The 24,466-nt window shown below is 43.0% G+C and overlaps 1 protein-coding gene across 6 annotated transcripts in view; it reads right to left on the reverse strand.

Annotated features, from left to right (window-relative positions):
- LOC110531444 (CD99 antigen-like protein 2) overlaps positions 1–23,391 on the reverse strand; it is a 39,898-nt gene extending 16,507 nt beyond the window's left edge. Inside the window, exons 1-6 of one of the 6 annotated variants that reach the window (XM_036987314.1) lie at positions 23,013–23,391; positions 10,145–10,207; positions 7,811–7,837; positions 5,221–5,295; positions 1,784–1,873; positions 47–127 (exon numbers count right to left, since the gene is read on the reverse strand). In XM_036987314.1, coding sequence (XP_036843209.1) covers positions 47–127; positions 1,784–1,873; positions 5,221–5,295; positions 7,811–7,837; positions 10,145–10,207; positions 23,013–23,070 — 394 coding nt within the window. In that variant the 5' untranslated portion in view covers positions 23,071–23,391. Of the gene's footprint in view, positions 1–46; positions 128–1,783; positions 1,874–5,220; positions 5,296–7,810; positions 7,841–10,144; positions 10,208–23,012 lie in introns of all 6 variants that reach the window. The other 5 variants (XM_036987313.1, XM_036987315.1, XM_036987317.1 and 2 more) reach the window with 5 other exon arrangements.
- Between the last annotated feature and the right edge of the window lie 1,075 nt (positions 23,392–24,466).

The raw sequence follows: 24,466 nt of genomic DNA on the forward strand, positions 1-24,466 counted from the left end.
AAAGTAATTCATACATAAATAAATTATAACAAAAATAAACAATAACCTGCTTGTCCCTTGTTCTTGTCCTTCCCTCCAATGTCATTGTTGGGATCCAGAGCATCACTCAGGTCAAACTCATCAGAGGCTGCAGGGAGAGGTCACAGGTCAGAGGTCAAAGATCATGGGTAAAAGTTCAAATGCGAGTCGGGCAAAAAAAAAAAAATGGAATCTACAGTATATCTAACATGTCTCAACCAGGAGGAAAAGCAAACAGCATAGTCACAATATACAGCATCTGTGAAGAGATACATTCTATACATGGTAACTTAATGTCTACAGCCCCCAAACGCAACTCTGGTTCTCTAAGCCAGTTCCAATGTATTTTTTCATTGTTCCCCTCTAATCCGGGACTGATTTAGACCTGGGACACCAGGTGTGTGCAATTAATGACCAGGTAGAACAGAAAACCAGCAGGCTCCGGACCTCGTAGGGTCAGAGTTGAGTACCCCTGGTCTACAATATCAGTTTTCCACACATTGTACAGATCCATAGATACATACATACAGACAAATACGAACACAAAAGAAGATGAGACGTCACTGCTTTCACAGCTTCCAGTAGCCACACAGTCGAGAAAACATCTCCGAAACTAGAATGTGTGGAAGACATCCAGGAAGCACTCACATATACTCTATTTTGGTACTCAATAGATACCGAATGTCCAAAGGTCATTCAAAAGTCACACTGCCCGTTTGTTGAATTCAAGAAAATGACAGCATTCTGTGGCTAAAAAAAACAAACAACCGAGATAATGAGATGCAAACACACAACACGACCCACGCATGCATACACGACACAACATGTGTGGCAACAAAGACAACAATATGTAAACAACATGGTGAGTGTACCTACAGAGTGTCTACAATAGCATGCTACACAGGATGTCGTTGACGCAGGCAAGATATCACTACAATGTGTGTGAATGTCTATACGTGGACCGTGTCCCAATAATCTTCACCGGCTTCCTTTCCTCATCTCCTCCATTATAACCAATAGGAGTTGTCATCTGTCCAGTCCAATCAGATCATTGGTCATGAGAGAAAGCAGATACCAGGAACAAGGAAGCTAGTTTAGATCATCAGAGCCGTACAATAGAGAGAGTTTGGCAAACTAGCCTCCATGTTGGTTCTAAACATTCCATGGCATTAACCTTCTAATCTCCTTTCTAATTTGAACGCATGGAACATCTGGTGTCAAAATGGCCGCCAATAAAAAAGATACAATCTCAAACGGAGTTTTCCAAACTCTATATATCTATACCTCTGTTTTAGATTGAAGGGACATAAGCATCGTCTTCTGACAGGAGACGTACATCACTCCGACCCAGCGCTAGACCTTTGACCAGCAGCGCAGATGGGTGACCAACTACATGATGGGGGAGGGGGGTATATCGATATTGATAGGCAGCATCTGAAATGGCACCCTATTACCCACATAGGGTAGTATGTAGGAAGTAGTGCACTAGGGGCCCTGGTCAAAAGTAGTGCACTGCGTAGGGAATAGGGGTGCCATTTGGGACAGAACCCAGACTTGACAACAACAGGACGGTGGTTCTAATTGGGGAATGGGGATGGTTCGTTAACAGGCCTGTGTTCAAGTACTACTCAAAATAATTTCAAATACTTTATCTGTGCTTGATTGAGCTTGCTTGGCACTCTAGGCAGGCTACAGAAAAAGCTCAACTTGAACATTTCTAATATTATTTGAATCCAGGTCTGTTTGTTAAGCGAGCAGTACCAACCGGGCTGGAGCTTCGGTGGGGTACGGGGACCCTTGGTGGCGAGGCCAGGGCGAAGGCTGGGCCCAAAGTCAAAATCAGCCTGGAACTCATCTGTTAGTGTAGTGAGAGCTCAGGGGTTAGTATAACCTGGTTAACATTTAGTCTGGTTTAACCAGGCTAGGCTTAATGCTAGGCTTACGGCTAGATTCAATCCGAAGCGCGGAAGATTAGGCAATAGCGTAATTGAAATTGAATGGCAATGTTCCTGCATTCGCGGTGACTGCATTCAAAGATGGTGGCTCAATCTTAAATTACTTTTACATTTCAATTGAGGTATAATGTGGATCTTCCACGCTTCGGATTATATCTAGAGTAGTAGTGTTACTACAAATTGTGTACAGGTCTGTTAGTGTAGTGATCGCTCTAGTAGGGTTAATGGAGTCACATACAGCACTGTAGTAGAGGTGCTTGTGAGGTTTAGGGCACGCACACGCGCACACACACACACACACACACACACACACACACACACACACACACACACACACACACACACACACACACACACACACACACACACACACACACACACACACACACACACACACACACACACACAGAGAATAGTAGGCTGACTGCAATCTACATTCAAGTTAAAACCACAACATAGACAAGGTTTTCAAGGGCAAGACTGACCAACCAAATAAGGGACAACTTGATTGACACGAGAGGTACAAACATACATGTGTTGATGGAACTATGGTGGCACAGCAGTGGTTCTCAAAAGGGTGTTCGTGTCGTGATCCATCTTAAGCATTGTCTAGACTATGTTGTCAAATAGTTTACCCATCAACTAGGTAGTAGGCTGTTCCAGCCAAGTCAAACCTCAGACTGCATTTAACATAAGCATTATCTCTTGACAAGCACTGACTGTAAACTAGGTCTGTCTACTGTAGCCATTTTATTGCTAAGTACATCCCCGGCCGTCTCTATAGCCTACCTGTGAGCCACTTTGGGTAAAAGCCTCTTCTAAACGAGAGACTAAATGAATGCTGGATTAGTAGAGCAGCAGTCTTAGTATGTTAGCTAGTAGTATATAGTAGCAGTCATAGTATGTTAGCTAGTAGTATATAGTAGCAGTCATAGTATGTTAGCTAGTAGTATATAGTAGCAGTCATAGTATGTTAGCTAGTAGTATATAGTAGCAGTCTTAGTATGGTAGCTAGTAGTAGTGTATAGTAGCAGTCTTAGTATGGTAGCTAGTAGTATTATAGAGTAGCAGTCTTAGTATGGTAGCTAGTAGTATTATAGAGTAGCAGTCTTAGTATGGTAGCTAGTAGTATTATAGAGTAGCAGTCTTAGTATGTTAGCTAGCATTATATAGTAGCAGTCTTAGTATGGTAGCTAGTAGTATTATAGAGTAGCAGTCTTAGTATGGTAGCTAGCATTATATAGTAGCAGTCTTAGTATGGTAGCTAGTATTATAGAGTAGCAGTCTTAGTGTGGTAGCTAGTAGTATTGTAGAGTAGCAGTCTTAGTATGTTAGCTAGTAGTATATAGTAGCAGTCATAGTATGTTAGCTAGTAGTATATAGTAGCAGTCATAGTATGTTAGCTAGTAGTATTATAGAGTAGCAGTCTTAGTATGTTAGCGAGTAGTATTATAGAGTAGCAGTCTTAGTATGTTAGCTAGTATTATAGAGTAGCAGTCTTAGTATGGTAGCTAGTAGCATTATATAGTAGCAGTCTTAGTATGGTAGCTAGTAGTATTATAGAGTAGCAGTCTTAGTATGGTAGCTAGCATTATATAGTAGCAGTCTTAGTATGTTAGCTAGTATTATAGAGTAGCAGTCTTAGTATGGTAGCTAGTAGCATTATATAGTAGCAGTCTTAGTATGGTAGCTAGTAGTATTATAGAGTAGCAGTCTTAGTATGGTAGCTAGCATTATATAGTAGCAGTCTTAGTATGGTAGCTAGTATTATAGAGTAGCAGTCTTAGTGTGGTAGCTAGTAGTATTGTAGAGTAGCAGTCTTAGTGTGGTAGCTAGTAGTATTATAGAGTAGCAGTCTTAGTATGTTAGCTAGTAGTATATAGTAGCAGTCATAGTATGTTAGCTAGTAGTATATAGTAGCAGTCTTAGTATGGTAGCTAGTAGTAGTGTATAGTAGCAGTCTTAGTATGGTAGCTAGTAGTATTATAGAGTAGCAGTCTTAGTATGGTAGCTAGTAGTATTATAGAGTAGCAGTCTTAGTATGGTAGCTAGTAGTATTATAGAGTAGCAGTCTTAGTATGTTAGCTAGCATTATATAGTAGCAGTCTTAGTATGGTAGCTAGTAGTATTATAGAGTAGCAGTCTTAGTATGGTAGCTAGCATTATATAGTAGCAGTCTTAGTATGGTAGCTAGTATTATAGAGTAGCAGTCTTAGTGTGGTAGCTAGTAGTATTGTAGAGTAGCAGTCTTAGTATGTTAGCTAGTAGTATATAGTAGCAGTCATAGCATGTTAGCTAGTAGTATATAGTAGCAGTCATAGTATGTTAGCTAGTAGTATTATAGAGTAGCAGTCTTAGTATGTTAGCGAGTAGTATTATAGAGTAGCAGTCTTAGTATGTTAGCTAGTATTATAGAGTAGCAGTCTTAGTATGGTAGCTAGTAGCATTATATAGTAGCAGTCTTAGTATGGTAGCTAGTAGTATTATAGAGTAGCAGTCTTAGTATGGTAGCTAGCATTATATAGTAGCAGTCTTAGTATGGTAGCTAGTATTATAGAGTAGCAGTCTTAGTGTGGTAGCTAGTAGTATTGTAGAGTAGCAGTCTTAGTGTGGTAGCGAGTAGTATTATAGAGTAGCAGTCTTAGTATGGTAGCTAGTAGTATTATAGAGTAGCAGTCGTAGTATGGTAGCTAGTAGTATTATAGAGTAGCAGTCTTAGTATGTTAGCGAGTAGTATTATAGAGTAGCAGTCTTAGTATGTTAGCTAGTATTATAGAGTAGCAGTCTTAGTATGGTAGCTAGTAGTATTATAGAGTAGCAGTCTTAGTATGTAGCTAGTATTATAGAGTAGCAGTCTTAGTATTGTAGCTAGTAGTATTATAGAGTAGCAGTCTTAGTATGGTAGCTAGTAGTATTATAGATTAGCAGTTTTAGTATGGTAGCTAGTAGTGTTATAGAGTAGCAGTTTTAGTATGGTAGCTAGTAGTATTATAGAGTAGCAGTCTTAGTATGTTAGCAAGTAGTATTATAGAGTAGCAGTCTTAGTATGTTAGCAAGTAGTATATAGTTGCAGACAAAACTGTAGTAAGTAGGCATTTTTCCATTCACTTGTTAAGTGTGAAGGGTCTGATTAGAAAGCCTGTATGTTAAGGTGGTTTCTTCCTCATGTGTCCTCTGGTTTGGGCTTGAGCCGAGCCTTGGTGGCTGTGGCTTTAGGAGGACCCTTATGAGGTGTGTGTGTTCTTACGTGGCTTGGGCTTGTGTGACGGGGCCTTAGTGGCTGGGGCTTTAGGAGGAGCCTTGGTGGGGGTGATCTCCTCATCTTCTCCAAAGACGGCACACAAGGAACGTCATCACAATGGCACATGAGGACCATCACAATGGCACATGAGGAACATCACAATAGCTGAGGTCAGTACAGTCAAACCAGGGTTAGATTCAATCCAGACCGCGGAATATCCGCGTTATAGTGCGATTGACATTGAAAGGCAATGTTCCCGCATTTGAAGAGACAGCGTTTGGGGGTAAACGCTGCATATGTCGGCTCAATCGGAAGTTACCTTTTAAAGGTCATGAACAGTCAAACAGTCAATGTTTTTTTATTAAATTGGATGATATTTTATTATATTGTTACGTTTCCCAGCAAGAAAACCAACTCAATATTAGCAAGGTGTTCTTAATGTTTTGTACACTCAGTGTATGTTTCCCCTTTCATCTGTGTCTGGTGTTCGCTAGTTACTGACTAGCTAGGTCTTCATCTGTGTCTGGTGTTAGCTAGTTACTGGCTAGCTAGGTCTTCATCTGTGTCTGGTGTTAGCTAGTTACTGGCTAGCTAGGTCTTCATCTGTGTCTGGTGTTAGCTAGTTACTGGCTAGCTAGGTCTTCATCTGTGTCTGGTGTTAGCTAGTTACTGGCTAGCTAGGTCTTCATCTGTGTCTGGTGTTAGCTAGTTACTGGCTAGCTAGGTCTTCATCTGTGTCTAGTGTTAGCTAGTTACTGTCTAGCTAGGTCTTCATCTGTGTCTGGTGTTAGCTAGTTACTGTCTAGCTAGGTCTTCATCTGTGTCTGGTGTTAGCTAGTTACTGTCTAGCTAGGTCTTCATCTGTGTCTGGTGTTAGCTAGTTACTGTCTAGCTAGGTCTTCATCTGTGTCTGGTGTTAGCTAGTTACTATCTAGCTAGGTCTTCATCTGTGTCTGGTGTTAGCTAGTTACTGTCTAGCTAGGTCTTCATCTGTGTCTGGTGTTAGCTAGTTACTGTCTAGCTAGGTCTTCATCTGTGTCTGGTGTTAGCTAGTTACTGTCTAGCTAGGTCTTCATCTGTGTCTGGTGTTAGCTAGTTACTGTCTAGCTAGGTCTTCATCTGTGTCTGGTGTTAGCTAGTTACTGTCTAGCTAGGTCTTCATCTGTGTCTGGTGTTAGCTAGTTACTGTCTAGCTAGGTCTTCATCTGTGTCTGGTGTTAGCTGGCTAGCTAGGTCTTCATCTGTGTCTGGTGTTAGCTGGCTAGCTAGGTCTTCATCTGTGTCTGGTGTTAGCTAGTTACTGACTAGCTAGGTCTTCATCTGTGTCTGGTGTTAGCTAGTTACTGACTAGCTAGGTCTTCATCTGTGTCTGGTGTTAGCTAGTTACTGACTAGTTAGGTCTTCATCTGTGTCTGGTGTTAGCTAGTTACTGTCTAGCTAGGTCTTCACCTGTGTCTGATGTTAGCTAGTTACTGGCTAGCTAGGTCTTCAGCCAGCATGGAACAACACATCAATCAGCACTGCTGTGAACAGCATCACAAGAGACATGCCAAACAGGAAATGTATAAATAAAATTGACATTGATCAAATACTATGAATTAATATAAGCTCCCCACCCACTCAGCCTGTCTTTTAAAACTTCTTGATAGTTTTCCTCAGATTTTGAGCATTTCTATCCAAAACAAATATTATGGGTGATATTATTGTGATATTATTATGGGCAATTTTACATGGAAATCAGAATGACTGTCCGAGACCTTTAAAATGTCAAGCACCCTGCCACGGTCCGGATTGAATCAAGGCCATAACATTGTATTTATTTAACCTTTATTTAACTAGGCATCCCAGTTAAGAACAAATTCTTATTTACAATGACGGCCTACTCCGGCCAAACCCGGACGACGCTGGCCCAATTGTGCGCCGCCCTATGGGACACCCAATCATGGCAGGTTGTGATACAGCCTGGAATCTAACCAGGGTCTGTAGTGATGCCTCTAGATGCACTGAGATGCAATGCCTTAGACCACTGCGCCAATGCCTAATACCTGTTTAGGAGATTAGTATGATTTACCAGCTTTGTGCTTAAGCATGTGCTAAGTAGGCCTATAGAGCATAGCTACAGTAGAGAATAAAAAGTAAGCCTATACACGGTCTCTGAATTATGCTGATTAAAAGGGGAAATCCAAGGCACCAGTGGAGGCTGCTGAGGGGAGAACGGCTCATAATAAAGTCCGGAGCAGAGCAAATGGAATGGCATCAAATACCTGAAACCCATGTGTTTGATGTATCTGATACCATTCCACCTATTCCGCTCCAGTCATTACCATGAGCCCGTCCTCCCCAATTAAGGCGCTACCAACCTCCTGTGGCATGTACTAACGTTAGAACCTTAGATATAATCAATAATAGAAAATACTTTATTAGTAGTCTTTCATGTGGTCAATACCTGATTAAATACCTGCCGGGTTAATAGATGTAAATAAATGAGGACCCTTGTGCTTACTCATGTGAGCACAGTTGCTACAGCACAGGCAGATATAATCAATAGCAGAGAAAGTCTATATTCAGACTGATCTGTGAATCTGGGATCGTTTACCTGCTCCTACTGGTTTAGGTGTGGCTGCTGCTGAGAGAAGAGAAGCAATGAGAGAAGAAAGAACAGAACAAGATTAGAGATGAATAGAAGAGAAGAACAGAAGAGAACGTCATCATACAGAATGTAGCTACATCAATACACAGTCAAAATTATGATATTAATTCATATAAAACATGCAGTCAGACAGTGCATTGAAGCTACAATCAGCAATTGGTACCTCAATTTAGATTTATTTTTGCAAATGAACGACTTCATAGCCAGCGCATACAAACGTATTGTTAGAAAAATGTCATACAGAATATAGCTACATCAACACAGTCAGAATGTACCTAAATTAGTAGTCAGACTTCATACTCAGGGACCAGAAATACATTGTTAAATAATGGCATACAAGTGCCTTCAGAAAGTATTCCCCTTGTTGTAACACCTTATTGTAATCAGGATGCATATTTTGGAAAAAATGTATTCTGTACAGGCTTCCTTCTTTTCACTCTGTCAATTAGGTTAGTATTGTGGAGTAACTACAATGTTGTTGATCCACTCTCAGTTATCTCCTATCAGAACCATTCAACTCTGTAAGTGTTTTAAAGTGACCATTGGCCTCACGGTGAAATCCCTGAGTGGTTTCTTTCCTCTCCAGTTAGGAAGGACACCTGTATCTTTGGCTGCGGTTTAAACTCATAAAAAAAGACACACCCTCGTCCACATAGCCTCGCCTTGTGCCCTTGTGGGAATCCCTGTCGCCATCTTGGAGGGCGGTCCAAATGATTAGCCAAGCAAGGGAAGTTTGCGACGTAAGCCCCTCAGCCCTCGTTTTTAGTCGGCTTTGTGAGTGTGCAATTATGTTCACTCCGGGGCCAGAAACTCCCCATAATTCACGACGATTGTACATCCGCTAAGAAAAGTCAGCCAAAACTTAAAACCAACATCAATGGATTAGTCAACATAAAAGTTTAAGTAAAAACAAATGCAGATATGTTAGAAATTGTGCTACTAATGCACACGACGGCACAAACATGTCTTTTAAAAAGTAAATATGTTTCTTTTGGAAATTGTAGAAATAAATAAAAATTCCTTTTTCAAAAGTTCCAGCTAGGCAGGCTAACATTAGTTAGCTAATTAATTTGTTATCTATCATACAGTAGGCATATTTTAATATTTATATAGTTAATATAAGTAGACATGCACTCATAATTGACTGTAGCGCATATAAAGCACAAACAAGCTACCGGTGGCTGAAAACACAATCATCGCGGGATGAACGAATGGTGAATTTCAGGCCAACGGTGGTCCATTTAAAAATCATTCCTTCCTCCCTCGCCCTGCAAGTGTATAATCGACAGACGTCATGACACGTTAACAGAAGTGTCCACATAATTTGAGGGCTGAGGGGATAGGGTGTGTGTTTTAACGGTTTAGGCTACAACCTTTGTAGTGACTGGGTGTATTGATCCACCATCCAAAGTGGAATTAATAACGTCACCATGCTCAAAGGGATGTTCAATGTCTTCTTTTTTGTTTTTATCCATCTACCAATAGGTTTTATTTATTAGGGATCCCCATTAGCCAACGTCTTACTGAGGTCGGAAACATAATGGAAAAGACAGACAAAAAAAACTAACAATACATTTAAAAACATGAACATTTACTGTGTGTGTGTGTGTGTGTGCGCGCATCTATCAGTTACACATACGTCAGTACATACACACAATAAGTAAGTCACATGGGGGAGTTTTTTTGAAACCAGGTTTGCTGTTCTCTTGCTCTATATAAGATGGAAGGGAGTTCCATGCACTTTTTATTGGGGCATTGGAAGACCTCCTGTCACGCCCTGGTCTTAGTGGTTGAGTCTGTGCTTGAAAGTCAGTGCTTGACTGAGGGACCTTACAGATAATTGCATGTGTTGGGTACAGAGATCAGGTAGTCATTCATAAATCATGTTAAACACTATTATTGCAGACAGAGTGAGTCCATGCAACTTATGTGGCTTGACTCAAGACATTTCCGCTTTTAATTCATTCATGCAAAAAAAAACAAAAAAAAACACAATTCCACTTGGACATTACAGGGTATTGTGTGCAGTAACCAGTAACAATTTTTTTTGCAATTTAATCCATTTTAAATTCAGGCTGTAAAAATGTGGAAAAAGCCAACGGGTGTGAATACATTCTGAAGGCGCTGTACATGAATCCATCGACCATGAATTCATGGTAGTGATGTATGATTTCATAGACATAAAGCATGAATCCAGACTGTATGGTAGATACTGCAGTAGTAAATCTGAAGTCTATGAATATTGTGTATTTTACAGTCCGACCGTCTTTCTTGACTTACTTGCTATAGAGACGTCATCCAAGGCATCAGACAGGTCTAAGCCATCTGAATTCTGGGACAGAGCTGAAGAGAGGGAGGGCAAGAAGAAGACAGGGAATGAGGCAGGGGGAGGAGAGAAACAGGGAGGAGTTGAGGGTTTTTACACAATGCAGTGCAGAGAAAAGGACAGGAACTTTGCTCTAGTCAGTCCACATTTCTCTTACCTCCATCCGAGATTATGCAGCTATATCTACTTCCATACTACATTCTATCTGGAACACACACACTAATGGAGCATCCGTTTATCAAACAGCTGTGCAGTAACGTTATGCACAGCTCTTCGATTTTCAGTGCGGTCAACCAGACCTGGGTTCAAATACTATTTGAAATCATGTCAAATGCTGTAGCCGAGCCTGACACAATGGAACCATATGGCCATAGGTCTGCTGCCAATCAACCCTTCTTCATTCCTTTCCATGATCAACGTTCCAGTGTAGTGACGAATGCAGTGGTTTCTGTCATATCTCGATGGCAACAAAGACTCCTTGCATTCCTCAAACACATGGAACAGAAGAGATATTGTGTCCTTACAGCAACACGTCTCTTTTTCAAGTTTCTCCTCACAATCAGTGATAATCATGAATCTAAAGACCTATAAGGGGTATTTTTCCCTCCAATGAAATAATTCAGCCTTATCATTATGTAGATAAAACCTGCATACTCTCATTATCATTATGTAGATAACACCTGCATACTCTCATTATCATTATGTAGATAACACCTGCATACTCTCATTATCATTATGTAGATAACACCTGCATACTCTCATTATCATTATGTAGATAACACCTGCATACTCTCATTATGTAGATAACACCTGCATACTCTCATTATCATTATGTAGATAACACATGCATACTCTCATTATCATTATGTAGATAACACCTGCATACTCTCATTATGTAGATAACACCTGCATACTCTCATTATGTAGATAACACCTGCATACTCTCATTATGTAGATAACACCTGCATACTCTCATTATCATTATGTAGATAACACCTGCATACTCTCATTATCATTATGTAGATAACACCTGCATACTCTCATTATCATTATGTAGATAACACCTGCATACTCTCATTATCATTATGTAGATAACACCTGCATACTCTCATTATGTAGATAACACCTGCATACTCTCATTATCATTATGTAGATAACACCTGCATACTCTCATTATCATTATGTAGATAACACCTGCATACTCTCATTATCATTATGTAGATAACACCTGCATACTCTCATTATGTAGATAACACCTGCATACTCTCATTATCATTATGTAGATAACACCTGCATACTCTCATTATCATTATGTAGATAACACCTGCATACTCTCATTATCATTATGTAGATAACACCTGCATACTCTCATTATCATTATGTAGATAACACCTGCATACTCTCATTATCATTATGTAGATAACACCTGCATACTCTCATTATGTAGATAACACCTGCATACTCTCATTATCATTATGTAGATAACACCTGCATACTCTCATTATGTAGATAACACCTGCATACTCTCATTATCATTATGTAGATAACACCTGCATACTCTCATTATCATTATGTAGATAACACCTGCATACTCTCATTATCATTATGTAGATAACACATGCATACTCTCATTATGTAGATAACACCTGCATACTCTCATTATCATTATGTAGATAACACCTGCATACTCTCATTATCATTATCAAATCAAAATCAAATCAAATTTTATTTGTCACATAAACATGGTTAGCAGATGTTAATGCGAGTGTAGCTAAATGCTTGTGCTTCTAGTTCCGACAATGCAGTAATAACAAGTAATCTAACTAACAATTCCAAAACTACTGTCTTGTACACAGTGTAAGGGGATAAAGAATATGTACATAAGGATATATGAATGAGTGATGGTACAGAGCAGCATAGGCAAGATACAGTAGATCACATATGTCAGAGTCAAGGCCCGCGGGCCACATCCGGCCCGCAAGAAGGTTTTTTACGGCCCCTGGGATGATCTTGATTTATTATTAGAACCGGCCCGCAGCAAGCCGGCAGCCCGCAGATCTTTTACACGCACCAATACTACATTTCCCACAATGCAAAGGTGACGCACCGAGCAGTAGGCTGCTTCATTTCAATATTTATTGGCACAGCAGTCGTCAGCATCACAGTAAAATTAACTTTCAGATACCCATCAAAAATGGCAAAACGGAAGGTGGATACTGAGAACCGGGGGTTTCAAACAAGGTGGGAGTCGGAGTATATGTTCACGAAGGTAGCTGGAAAACCTGTGTGTCTTCTGTGTGGAGAAAGTGTGGCGGTACTGAAAGAGTATAATCTGAGACGACATTATGAAACGAAACACGCGGACAAAAACAAGAATATGGACATGGAACAAAGGCTACAAAAGGCAGAGGAATTAAAACGAGGCCTCAAATCTCGACAGGCTCTGTTCAAAAAAGCCAAATCACAAGGCCAGGCTGCTGTCAAGGCCAGTTTTATTTTGGCAGAAGAGATCGCTAAATCAGCCCGGCCATTTACGGAGGGGGATTTCATCAAAAACTGCATGATTAAAGTTTGTGACGAAGTTTGCCCAGAAAAAAGGCAACTCTTTTTAAATGTGAGTCTGAGCAGAAACACCATTGCCGAGAGAGTAGACCAGTTGTCCATCAATCTAAAAGAGCAGCTTGTGAAAAAGGGAAAAGATTTTATTGCATATTCCTTGGCTGTGGATGAGAGCACCGACATTTCTGACATTGCCCAGTTGTCAATTTTCATCCGCGGAGTGGACTCCAACCTAAGCGTGACAGAGGAGTTTTTGGCTTTACGTCCTATGCATGGCACAACTACGGGGCATGATTTGTATGAAGAGGTGTCAAGATGTGTAAATGAGATGGAGCTGCCTTGGGAAAAACTCGTGGGTTTGACAACCGACGGAGCACCTGCGATGTGTGGACACAGGAGCGGACTGGTGGCGAAGATACGGGAAAAGATGCAAGAGGAAAACGCGACAGGTGAGCTGACAGCTTATCATTGTATCATACACCAGGAAGCGTTGTGCGGTAAAGCCTTGAAAATGGAGCATGTAATGAGCATCATCACGCGCACAGTTAACTTTATCAGAGCCAAAGGTTTGAATCACCGCCAGTTCAAGGCATTTCTGACGGAGTTAGAAACGGAGCATGGTGATTTGCCTTATCACACAGAGGTGCGATGGCTAAGCCAGGGAAAGGTGCTTCAAAGATGTTTCGAGCTTCGTGAGGAGATTTGTCTGTTCTTGGACAGCAAAGGGAAAGACACAACACAACTCCGAGACGAAATGTTTCTGTGTGAAATGGCTTTTCTGTGTGACATTACGAGTCATCTGAATGCAATAAACTTGCAGCTGCAGGGTCGGGATCGTGTCATCTCTGATATGTACAGTACAGTGAAGGCATTTAAAACCAAACTGACTCTGTGGGAGACGCAGATGCGGAAAGAAAATTTGAGCCACTTTCCCAGCTGCCAGACCATGAAAGAGAAGCTCTCTACCAGTGCGTTCCCGAGCACACAGTTGGCTGATAAAATAGGTATGCTTGCCGCTGACTTTCGACGCCGATTTGCTGACTTTGAAGCACAAAAAAGCAGGTTGGAACTGCTCGGTAACCCATTTGCTGTTGACGTGGAAAGCTCACCACCAAACCTCCAAATGGAGTTGATTGACCTCCAATGCAATGATGCACTGAGGGCAAAATATGCGGCAGTGGGTGCTGCGGAGTTCGCCCGTTTCCTCCCCGGCACAATGCCCCAGCTGCGCATCCAGGCTGCTCAAACGTTGTCTATGTTTGGCAGCACATACCTGTGTGAACAACTGTTTTCTTTGATGAACCTGAACAAAACATCACACAGAAGTCGACTTACTGCTGAACACCTCCACTCAATTCTGAGGATTTCTTCAGCTCAGAGCCTTACCCCGAACATTGATGAACTTGTGGAAAAGATGGGACACCACCAAGTATCACCCTCAACCTCAAACAAGTGAACATTACTGTGCAATCACATATTTAGAGTTTTTACTCAGTTCAAGTTTAAAAGTTAAAATTTAATATTTGTTTTCACTGCATGTTACTTCTCCTTAAACAAAGTGTTGTTTTTGATTAATAGATTTTTGCACTTTATTTTTTTGTATTTCAATCCAATTATATTTTAAAAATATTTCAGTTGAGTGGATGATAGAAAATTGCTATTATTGTTTTTTCTTTGAAGTAAATTTAGCCCACTTTTGCTAAAATAGAAAATATAGTCTACTGATGGTGCCTTGAATACCGGTTTCTTTCATTTAATGTTCATGTTATGGGGATATTTATATAAAGGAAATTTGTCTTTTGTGTCTGTTGAAAATTAAAGATTACTGACAGAGCCATAAGAAAATATTGCTTTATTTATCTGATCATATTGTAATATATTTGTTAGGTTTTCAGTAGGTTCAATTAGGTTCACTAGACTATATGCGTCATTTAAAAAATTTTCAATGAACATTCGAACAGTCCGGCCCTCGTCTTGTAGCTGATTTTTTTATTTGGCCCTCCGTCCATTTGACTTTGACACCCCTGCAGTAGATGGTATCGAGTCCAGTATATACATATGAGATGAGTATGTAAACAAAGTGGCATAGTTAAAGTGGCTAGTGATACATGTATTACATAAGAATACAGTCAATGATATAGAGTACAGTATATACGTACGCATATGAGATGAATAATGTAGGGTAAGTAACATTATATAAGGTAGCATTGTTTAAAGTGGCTAGTGATATATTTACATCATTTCCCATCAATTCCCATTATTAAAGTGGCTGGAGTTGAGTCAGTGTCAGTGTGTTGGCAGCAGCCACTCAATGTTAGTGGTGGCTGTTTAACAGTCTGATGGCCTTGAGATAGAAGCTGTTTTTCAGTCTCTCGGTCCCAGCTTTGATGCACCTGTACTGACCTCGCCTTCTGGATGATAGCGGGGTGAACAGGCAGTGGCTCGGGTGGTTGATGTCCTTGATGATCTTTATGGCCTTCCTGTGACATCGGGTGGTGTAGGTGTCCTGGAGGGCAGGTAGTTTGCCCCCGGTGATGCGTTGTGCAGACCTCACTACCCTCTGGAGAGCCTTACGGTTGAGGGCGGAGCAGTTGCCGTACCAGGCGGTGATACAGCCCGACAGGATGCTCTCGATTGTGCATCTGTAGAAGTTTGTGCTTTTGGGACAAGCCAAATTTCTTCAGCCTCCTGAGGTTGAAGAGGCGCTGCTGCGCCTTCTTCACAATGCTGTCTGTGTGAGTGGACCAATTCAGTTTGTCTGTGATGTGTATGCCGAGGAACTTAAAACTTGCTACCCTCTCCACTACTGTTCCATCGATGTGGATAGGGGGGTGTTCCCTCTGCTGTTTCCTGAAGTCCACAATCATCTCCTTAGTTTTGTTGACGTTGAGTGTGAGGTTATTTTCCTGACACCACACTCCGAGGGCCCTCACCTCCTCCCTGTAGGCCGTCTCGTCGTTGTTGGTAATCAAGCCTACCACTGTTGTGTCGTCCGCAAACTTGATGATTGAGTTGGAGGCGTGCGTGGCCACGCAGTCGTGGGTGAACAGGGAGTACAGGAGAGGGCTCAGAACGCACCCTTGTGGGGACCCAGTGTTGAGGATCAGCGGGGGGGAGATGTTGTTGCCTACCCTCACCACCTGGGGGCGGCCCGTCAGGAAGTCCAGTACCCAGTTGCACAGGGCGGGGTCGAGACCCAGGGTCTCGAGCTTGATGACGAGCTTGGAGGGTACTATGGGGTTGAATGCCGAGCTGTAGTCGATGAACAGCATTCTCACATAGGTATTCCTCTTGTCCAGATGGGTTAGGGCAGTGTGCAGTGTGGTTGAGATAGCATCGTCTGTGGACCTATTTGGGCGGTAAGCAAATTGGAGTGGGTCTAGGGTGTCAGGTAGGGTGGAGGTGATATGGTCCTTGACTAGTCTCTCAAAGCACTTCATGATGACGGAAGTGAGTGCTACGGGGCGGTAGTCGTTTAGCTCAGTTACCTTAGCTTTCTTGGGAACAGGAACAATGGTGGCCCTCTTGAAGCATGTGGGAACAACAGACTGGGATAGGGATTGATTGAATATGTCCGTAAACACACCAGCCAGCTGGTCTGCGCATGCTCTGAGGACGCGGCTGGGGATGCCGTCTGGGCCTGCAGCCTTGCGAGGGTTGACACATTAAAATGTTTTCCTCACGTCGGCTGCAGTGAAGGAGAGTCCGCATGTTTTAGTTGCGGGCTGTGTCAGTGGCACAGTATTGTCCTCAAAGCGGGCAAAAAAGTTATTTAGTCTGCCTGGGAGCAAGACATCCTGGTCCGTGACGGTGCTGGTTCTCTTTTTGTAATCCGTGATTGACTGTAGACCCTGCCACATACCTCTTGTGTCTGAGCCGTTGAATTGAGATTCTACTTTGTCTCTATACTGACGCTTAGCTTGTTTGATTGCCTTGCGGAGGGAATAGTTACACTGTTTGTATTCGGTCATGTTTCCAGTCACCTTGCCCTGATTAAAAGCAGTGGTTCGCGCTTTCAGTTTCATGCGAATGCTGCCATCAATCCACGGTTTCTGGTTTGGGAATGTTTTAATCGTTGCTATGGGAACGACATCTTCAACGCACGTTCTAATGAACTCGCACACCGAATCAGCGTATTCGTCAATATTGTTATCTGACGAAATACGAAACATGTCCCAGTCCACGTGATGGACTGGGATACTAGTGAAAATTGCACAAATGTGACTGATTTTTTTTTATCAGAGGGTAGCAACAAGAAACAAAAAACACATAGGCATGCTGTTGTATTTATCAGCAGGATGCAATGTCTGTAGATACATCCAACCAATGTCCAATCTATTAGCTATATAAATTATAAATTCTGTCTGTAGGCAGGGATCAACAAAATGGAGTCGTGGTCAGCTTTTCCGAAAGGAGGGCGGGGCAGGGCCTTATATGCGTCGCGGAAGTTGGAAGCAATGATCCAAGGTTTTTCCCGCCCTGGTTGCGCAATCGATATGCTGATAAAATTTAGGGAGTCTTGTTTTCAGATTAGCCTTGTTAAAATCCCCAGCTACAATGAATGCAGCTTCCGGATATATGGATTCCAGTTTGCAAAGAGTCAAATAAAGTTCGTTCAGAGCCATCGATGTGTCTGCTTGGGGGGGGAATATACACGGCTGTGATTATAATCGAAGAGAATTCCCTTGGTAGATAATGCGGTCTACATTTGATTGTGAGGAATTCTAAATCAGGTGAACAGAAGGACTTGAGTTCCTGTATGTTGTTTTGGCCACACCACGTCACGTTAACCATAAAGCATACGCCCCCGCCCCTCTTCTTACCAGAAGATGTTTGTTTCTGTCGGCGCGATGCGTGGAGAAACCCGCTGGCTGCACCGCCTCCGATAGCGTCTCTCCAGTGAGCCATGTTTCCGTGAAGCAAAGAACGTTACAGTCTCTGATGTCCCTCTGGAATGCTACCCTTGCTCGGATTTCATCAACCTTGTTGTCAAGAGACTGGACATTGGCGAGGAGAATGCAAGGGAGTGGTGCACGATGTGCCCGTCTCCGGAGTCTGACCAGAAGACCGCTTCGTTTTCCCCTTTTTCTAAGTCGTTTTTTGGGGTCGCTGGCTGGGATCCATTCCGTTGTCCTGGGTGAAAGGCAGAACACAGGATCCGCTGCGCGAAAGTCATATTCTTGATTGTACTGATGGTGAGTTGACGCTGCTCTTATATTCAGTAGTTCTTCTCGACTGTATGTAATGAAACCTAAGATGACCTGGGGTACCAATGTAAGAAATAACACGTAAAAAAAACAAAAAACTGCATAGTTTCCAAGGGACGCGAAGCGTGGCGGCCATCTCTGTCGGCGCCGGAAGTAAAAACATGGATTTATTGGGATGGTGTAGGCTATATGACATGGATTTATTGGGAAGGTGTAGGCTATATGACATGGATTTATTGGGAAGGTGTAGGCTATATGACATGGATTTATTGGGATGGTGTAGGCTATATGACATGGATTTATTGGGATGGTGTAGGCTATATGACATGGATTTATTGGGATGGTGTAGGCTATATGACATGGATTTATTGGGATGGTGTAGGCTATATGACATGGATTTATTGGGATGGTGTAGGCTATATTACATGGATTTATTGGGAAGGTGTAGGCTATATGACATGGATTTATTGGGATGGTGTAGGCTATATTACATGGATTTATTGGGATGGTGTAGGCTATATGACATGGATTTATTGGGATGGTGTAGGCTATATGACATGGATTTATTGGGATGGTGTAGGCTATATTACATGGATTTATTGGGAAGGTGTAGGCTATATTACATGGATTTATTGGGATGGTGTAGGCTATATTACATGGATTTATTGGGATGGTGTAGGCTATATGACATGGATTTATTGGGAAGGTGTAGGCTATATGACATGGATTTATTGGGAAGGTGTAGGCTATATGACATGGATTTATTGGGATGGTGTAGGCTATATTACATGGATTTATTGGGATGGTGTAGGCTATATGACATGGATTTATTGTGATGGTGTAGGGTATATTACATGGATTTATTGGGATGGTGTAGGCTATATGACATGGATTTATTGTGATGGTGTAGGGTATATTACATGGATTTATTGGGATGGTGTAGGCTATATTACATGGATTTATTGGGATGGTGTAGGCTATATTACATGGATTTATTGGGAAGGTGTAGGCTATATTACATGGATTTATTGGGATGGTGTAGGCTATATTACATGGATTTATTGGGATGGTGTAGGCTATATTACATGGATTTATTGGGAAGGTGTAGGCTATATTACATGGATTTATTGGGAAGGTGTAGGCTATATTACATGGATTTATTGGGAAGGTGTAGGCTATATGACATGGATTTATTGGGAAGGTGTAGGCTATATGACATGGATTTATTGGGATGGTGTAGGCTATATGACATGGATTTATTGGGATGGTGTAGGCTATATTACATGTATTTATTGGGAAGGTGTAGGCTATATTACATGGATTTAGATCTGCATCAGTGGCTGTGTGGAAGCCAGGAAATGGTAAATGCCTTTATGTTAATTAATGGTTAATTACCGACCGACAGTTATCTGCTTGACAATCACCAGCTGATGAAATGTCATGACAGCCACGGCCCCTAGTCACAGCTCCTTCTAACACACACACACACACACACACACACACACAGGCGCATAGAAGCTAGATCATGTACACACACACACACACTCACAGGCGCATACAAGTTAGATCATGTACACACACACACACACACAGATACACACTCCTGTCCCGTCCAAACCCCCTGTGAGACATGGCTGTGTTGTGAAGGTGTTGCAGGCCACCACCACCACACCCTGGTCAATGAAGCTTCACTATAATGTTATTATTATTGATATTCTGCTATCATTATTGATATTACGATTGCTTTATTTCGCCTGGTATAACTATTGCTATGCAGCCTGTCCCCATGCACCCAGCCCACCCCCATGCACCCAGCCCGCCCCCATGCACCCAGCCCGGCACCATGCACCCAGCCCGGCCCCATGCACCCAGCCCGGCCCCATGCACCCAGCCCGGCCCCATGCACCCAGCCCGCCCCCATGCACCCAGCCCGGCACCATGCACCCAGCCCACCCCCATGCACCCAGCCCGGCACCATGCACCCAGCCCGGCACCATGCACCCAGCCCGGCCCCATGCACCGAGCCCGGCCCCATGCACCCAGCCCGGCCCCATGCACCGAGCCCGGCCCCATGCACCCAGCCCGCCCCCATGCACCCAGCCCGCCCCCATGCACCCAGCCTGCCCCCATGTATCTTCGCTCCTTCCCTCCCCTACAGAATATAGGGGAAACAGCCCTTTGTCTCTCTGTCACATGATGGCCCCAGAACCAACCATGTGACTTCTGATCACCAGTGAGTGATGTTTCCCTTTTCCACATGTACAGATCTTACTTTTAACTCATGAATTTCTACACCAAAGGAGTAAATTAGCTAGATACAACTCATCATGTCAATATTGAATTCCCAATATGAACAGTCATCTCTATAGAGACTGTATAGAGGGCTCCTGCATGGATCCTCAGCTGCTGTGTATCAAAGAGAATGAATAATCACATTCCTCTGTTCAATGACTGGGGACTGATCTCATTACACTTCATTAAGGGTGTGGCAGGGTGTAATATAACCCAAAAGCTTGCATGCTGCACACACACACACCCCTCATCCCCTTTCCCAAAGAAAAGACTGCAGCTGATGCTTCACCCCTCTTCTTCCCTCCCTCGCCCCCCTTCCTTTACCATCCCTCGCTCCCCTCCTCCCCCCTTCTTTTCTGCCCTCTTTCCCCCTCCTTTTCATCCCTCTCTCCCCCTCCTTTTCATCCCTCTCTCTCCCCCTCCTTTTCATCCCTCTCTCTCCCCCTCCTTTCCCTCCCCCTCTCTCCCCTCCCTTTTCTCCTCCCCCTCCTTCATCCCGCTCTCCCCCTCCTTTTCCATCCCTATCTTCCCCTCCCTCTCCCCCTCCTTTTCCATCCCTATCTTCCCCTCTTTTCTTCCCTCTCCCCCCACCTTTCCTCCCCCTCCTTTCATCTCTCTCCCTCTCCTTTGCCTCTCTCCCCTTACTTTTCCTCCCCCCTTCCTTTTTCCTCCTTTCCTCCCTCCCTTTCCTCTCCTCCCTCCTTCATCCCCCTCCTTTTCCATCCCTATCTTCCCCTCCTTTCCCCCCCTTTCCTCACCCTCCTTTTCCATCCATATCTTCCCCTCCCTCTCCCTCCCTTGGATCCTCCCTCCTTTCCCCCCTCCGTTTATCAACCTCTCCCCCTTCTTTTCATCCCCCTCCCTCCCTTTCTCTACAAATGTTTCCTCCCTGCCCCCCCCCTCTATTCATCCCTCTCTCTCCTCCCTCTCTCCCCCTCCTTTCCCTCCCTCCCCCCCCTCCTTCATCCCGCTCTCCCCCTCCTTTTCCATCCCTATCTTCCCCTCCCTCTCCTTTTCCATCCCTATCTTCCCCTCCTTTTCCATCCCTATCTTCCCCTCTTTTCCTCCCTCTCCCCCCACCTTTCCTCCCAGTCCTTTTCCTCCCCTCCTTTCATCTCTCTCCCTCTCCTTTGCCTCTCTCCCCTTACTTTTCCTCCCCCCTTCCTTTTTCCTCCTTTCCCTCTTCCCCCTCCTTTTCCATCCCTATCTTCCCCTCCTTTCCCCCCTCCCCCCTTTCCAATCCCTATCTTCCCCTCCTTTCCCCCCTCCCCCTTTCCATCCCTATCTTCCCCTCCTTTCCCCCCTCCCCCTTTCCATCCCTATCTTCCCCTCCTTTCCCCCCTCCCCCCTTTCCTCACCCTCCTTTTCCATCCATATCTTCCCCTCCTTTCATCCCTCTCTCCCCTCCTTTTCATCCTCCCTCTCTCCCTCTTTTCCTCCCCCTCCCTCTCTCCTCCATTCCCTCCCTCTCTCCTCCATTCCCTCATTTCAAAATCCAAACCCCTCCAGCTAAAATTTGGCAAGTATGCACTAATCTATGGGGGGTGTCAGGGCCGACAGACTGAACTTTAAACATGCTTTCACGTCATTGAAGGAGTAATAATGTGAACAAAACAGAATAACAGAATAGGGACTCAACATGTCCTCATTGTCTTACAATGACACGCTCGGTGTGTGTGTGTGTGAAGGGAGGAAACGGGCACCCTGGAGGTTTGAACCTGCGCTTGCCATGATAGAGAGAACGAAAGAGTGATCCTTTGAAGAGAAAGAAAGAAAGACTCTCGACTCACTGAACCAAACCTCAATCTCACCATTCAGTCAATCACAACCATACTCTCTTATGCGTATAGTCTAAGTGAGCCACAACAAATTAAAACCATAGGCTGTAAATTATTTAGAGACAATTATCATCAGTAGTCTAGCTTATTTGCATATCTCTTTAATTCATGCTGATCATTTGTGATAAACAAAGATTACTTTACCCGTTTAAATACATGTATATAATCCTAAAATAACACCAATCCTTTATCAAATCATAATTATAATATCTGTCTCTGCTATAGGATGAATCTCTGCTACCATGATGTCCTAATAGTCTGGTCCTGTGTGGCTCAGTTGGTAGCTCACTTGCGACGCCAGGGTTGTGGGTTCGATTCCCATGGGGGACTACTATGAACGAAAGTATGAAAATGGATGCAGTCACTACTGTAAAATCGCTCGTCTGCTGAAATGTACAAATAATCTACCTGCACTGATATGTGACTAGACTGCATAGACATTAGCCTCTCGGACAACGTTTTTTTTGTCCCACACTTCTATATATAAAGTTTCGTCTGGTATCATTAGAATTCACATCAGTAGGCTAAATGTGTGATAGAAAGATATCCATTTAAATTGTGGAATCGAACATGTGGTAGATCAGTTCGCAACCAGACTGGCTGGTCAATATGACTAGGTTCAAACGTGACACATGTGGGCTACTTATTGGTATGACTGGGTTCGGTAGTTAAGTTAAAACATATGTATTACCGCGACGTGTTGTTATGTAGACGTAATAGGTATCCATTTTAATCGATGCAGCGGCTTGCTTGCCGGAAGTGTACCGTTATTCGGTGTAGAATAAAGGAATACCGCTAAAACACACACAATAGACCGAGGAAACAAAAAACTGATGAACTCGGCAATGGCGTGAACAGCAACAAAGAAGAAAGAGAAAGAGAGGCCTTTGAATTGAATTGAGAGAGGGGTTGGGCAAAACGCTTACCTTTCACAGTTAGCAGCGAAACCACGAGAAAGAGCGACCACGCCGAACATTTCTTCATGTTTGAGATTTGTCGTTCCGGCGTTGTATCGAGACTGGTTCTGAAGCGAGAGATAAAATAACGTTACACTGTATCGATAAATTGATGTATCTTCTTATCTCGCTGCCTGCTTGCTACAATGTAGCGAATTGTTGGGCGTTGAGCCGCTTGAAAGCCTATTTTGATCCTAAAAAATATTTGTTTGGCGGCGCCTGTGCGACAGTGGCGAACAGTTGGCTGCAACTGAACGGAAAGTCTGCAGTGAGAATGAGAGTGGTGCCGCTGTGCGCATGTGGAGAAACGAGTGAGCGGTCGGTAGGCGCAGCAGGTACAGCGAGAATCACTTTACAGTGGCGGTGTAGGGCGGTTCCTCTCCGTTTTTACAGAGGCAGACAACAGACAGACAGACAGACAGACAGACAGTGGTGATTTAGTGAGGGTGTGAAGGCTAATAGACAATGCATGATGTTGAACTTTCATTAGCCTACAGCTATTACACAGACAGGCAGGCAGACAGAATGGTGATGATTTTAATAGTTATATCCCATTCCATAATCTCTATGATGAATAATACGGTTTTACCATATTGGCCTCTAGGCTTTAAAGGGTGTAATACAATGCATGATGTACAAGTTCAATATACATTTTAGTCATTTAGCTGACACTGGTATCAAGAGCAATTAGGGCCAAGTGCCTTGCTCATGGGCACATAGACAGATTTTTTCACCTAGATGGCTCGTGGATTCAAACCAGCAACCTTTCAGTTATTGTCCCAATGCTCTTAATCGCTAGGCTACCTGCCACTCCATTACACTTACCCTACAGCTACAGACTACAGCTGCTTAGCCAGAGGCGTCGGGTGATGGGGAGGGGATAACCTCAGAGGACTGTTGTTCATATGAGGTCGTAATGCATAATGACATAATGACCTTCAGACCTATTGTAGCTTATTCAGTCAAGAGGTAGCCATATTAGACCAACCTTGAAATCAGAATGAAATACAGCTGAAGTAGGAAGTTTACACCTTAGCCAAATACATTTAAACTCAGTTTTTCACAATTCCTGACATTTAATAGCAGTAAAAATTCCCAGTTTTAGGTCAGTTAGGATCACCAATTTATTTAAAGAATGTGAAATGTCAGAATAATAGTAGAGACTATTCATTTCAGCTTTTATTTCTTTCATCACATTCCCAGTGGGTCAGAAGTTTACATACACTCAATTAATATTTGGTAGCATTGCCTTTAAATTGTTTAACTTGGGTCAAACGTTTCAGGTAGCCTTCCACAAGCTTTCCACAATAAGTTGAGGGAATTCTGGCCCATTCCTCGTGACAGAGCTGGTGTAATTGAGTCAGGTTTGTAAGCCTCCTCGCTCGCACACGCTTTTTCAGTTGTGCCCACACATTTTATATGGG

This window comes from Oncorhynchus mykiss, chromosome 9, assembly GCF_013265735.2.
Source record: "Oncorhynchus mykiss isolate Arlee chromosome 9, USDA_OmykA_1.1, whole genome shotgun sequence".
Taxonomy (NCBI): domain Eukaryota; kingdom Metazoa; phylum Chordata; class Actinopteri; order Salmoniformes; family Salmonidae; genus Oncorhynchus; species Oncorhynchus mykiss.